General features: G+C 59.7%; 1 protein-coding gene across 1 annotated transcript; it reads right to left on the bottom strand.

Moving 5' to 3' along the window:
* Positions 1–6: 6 nt before the first annotated feature.
* Positions 7–1,022, bottom strand: LOC103269555 (delta(3,5)-Delta(2,4)-dienoyl-CoA isomerase, mitochondrial-like; the record flags this gene model as incomplete). Its single annotated transcript, XM_021717101.1, has 4 exons — positions 915–1,022; positions 790–838; positions 558–622; positions 7–44 (listed from the first exon to the last, which is right to left on the bottom strand). Coding segments are annotated over exons 1-4 (260 nt in total), but the record flags the coding sequence as incomplete, so codon positions are not given.
* Positions 1,023–1,590: the final 568 nt, after the last annotated feature.

The following is a 1,590-nucleotide window of genomic DNA, read 5'->3' on the forward strand; positions in this document are numbered from 1 at the left end:
CGCTGCAGCGTCCCGACGTCGGCAGCCAAGCCCACGTCCACCTCCTGCAGGACCAATGGCGCCATGTTTGGTTTCTGCCCAGTAATGCTCCCCCACAGTCTCCGCGTCCGTGACCCCCACCCCACGCCCTCCTCAGTGACCCCCTCCAAGCCGTCGCCCCCCATAGTCTTACCGGTCAGGGTCTGTCAGCCTAGGTAGACCCACCTTCAGCCTGCTCTGCCTCCCGTGTTCAGGGCCGCCCTGTCCACCCCACGGGCAAGCCCTCCCTCCCTCCCTCCCCCTGCAAGCCCCTTCCTGCTTCCACAGGCCTCTGCCCCCTCATCAGCAAGTCCCGAAGCCCACCCTCCACACCGCCAGCCTTGTCCCCACCCCACGCCTTCAGTCCCAAGACCCCCCTGGACAGCCCACTTCCCACGTCTTCCACAGCCAAGTCTTACTTTGCAACGTTCCGTCTGACTAGCTCTCCTCTGAAGCCCTCTGGGCTCACCCCAAGCCTCACCCCAGCCCCTGCCCAAGTCTAAGCAAAGCCGGAGGAGGAGGTCAGGAGAAGGCCTTACCTTCACCTGGAAGAAAGCATCCTGGGCACAGTACCGGATGTCACAGGCGGTGATGAGGGCCATGCCTGGGAGGTGGAGGCCAGGGAGGCTCAACAACCGCCAGAAGCAACCCTTCCTCCCAGGATGCGAGGCTGTGTCCTGGGACAGTCTGACTAAGCAACAAGCTGCGGCTGGGGACTCTAGGCTGTGGCCACAGGGCAGCCACGTGGCCAGGGGAGCACCCCGGACTCACCTCCGCCAATGCAGCCCCCGTGGATGGCGGCGATCACCGGCTTGGTGCACTGAAAGAGGGAATATGAGGGGCGGGGTCAGGGCTGGCCCGGAAGAGGCCGGCAGAGGGAACCCCTCCAGAGTCACCTTCTCGATGACGTTGAAGGTCTCCTGGTAGCGGGTGATTAAGTCACGGAGGTGCCAGCTGATGCGGGCCACGTCGGTTCCCGGGGGCTGCAGGATATAGGAAGCCATGTCCATGAAGTCAATACCTGGGGAGGAGGCGTGAGGGAGCTCACCTAGGCTTCCAGGCCCCACCTACCGCCCCAGCCAGGGGTCAGGACCAGGTACATCGGGTTCAAACCCCCAAATCACCAAGGCAGAGAAAACAACTCAGACAGCATTTAGCAAGGGACTGTAAGTAGGGTGTGAAATAAATCAAAGCTAACAATAATTCATGACTCATTTAATCCTCACAGCAACCCTCCTATGAGGTGGGGCCTGTTACTGTTTCCATGTTACCAATGGGTAAACGGAGGCTCACACTGGCCTGTGAGCAGTGGAACTGGAATTTTGAAGCCCGAACCCTGCAGCTGGCTCCAGGGGCCATGCCCTACCCCTTGATACCCGACAACCTGGGACTCAAGTTTTGTGGTATGAGCATTGGGTCTATGAAGCAATTCAGTGAAGTTCCAACATCAAGATAATCCCAAGGCTGAGATCGGTGGCTTACACCTCTACTCCCAGCACTTTGGGAGGCCGAGATGGGAGGATTGTTTGAGCCCAGTAGTTCAACACTAGCCTGGTCCACAAAGTGAGACCT

This window comes from Carlito syrichta, unplaced genomic scaffold (assembly GCF_000164805.1).
Source record: "Carlito syrichta isolate Samal-C Ts95f unplaced genomic scaffold, Tarsius_syrichta-2.0.1 Scaffold309294, whole genome shotgun sequence".
Classification (NCBI taxonomy): Eukaryota; Metazoa; Chordata; class Mammalia; order Primates; family Tarsiidae; genus Carlito; species Carlito syrichta.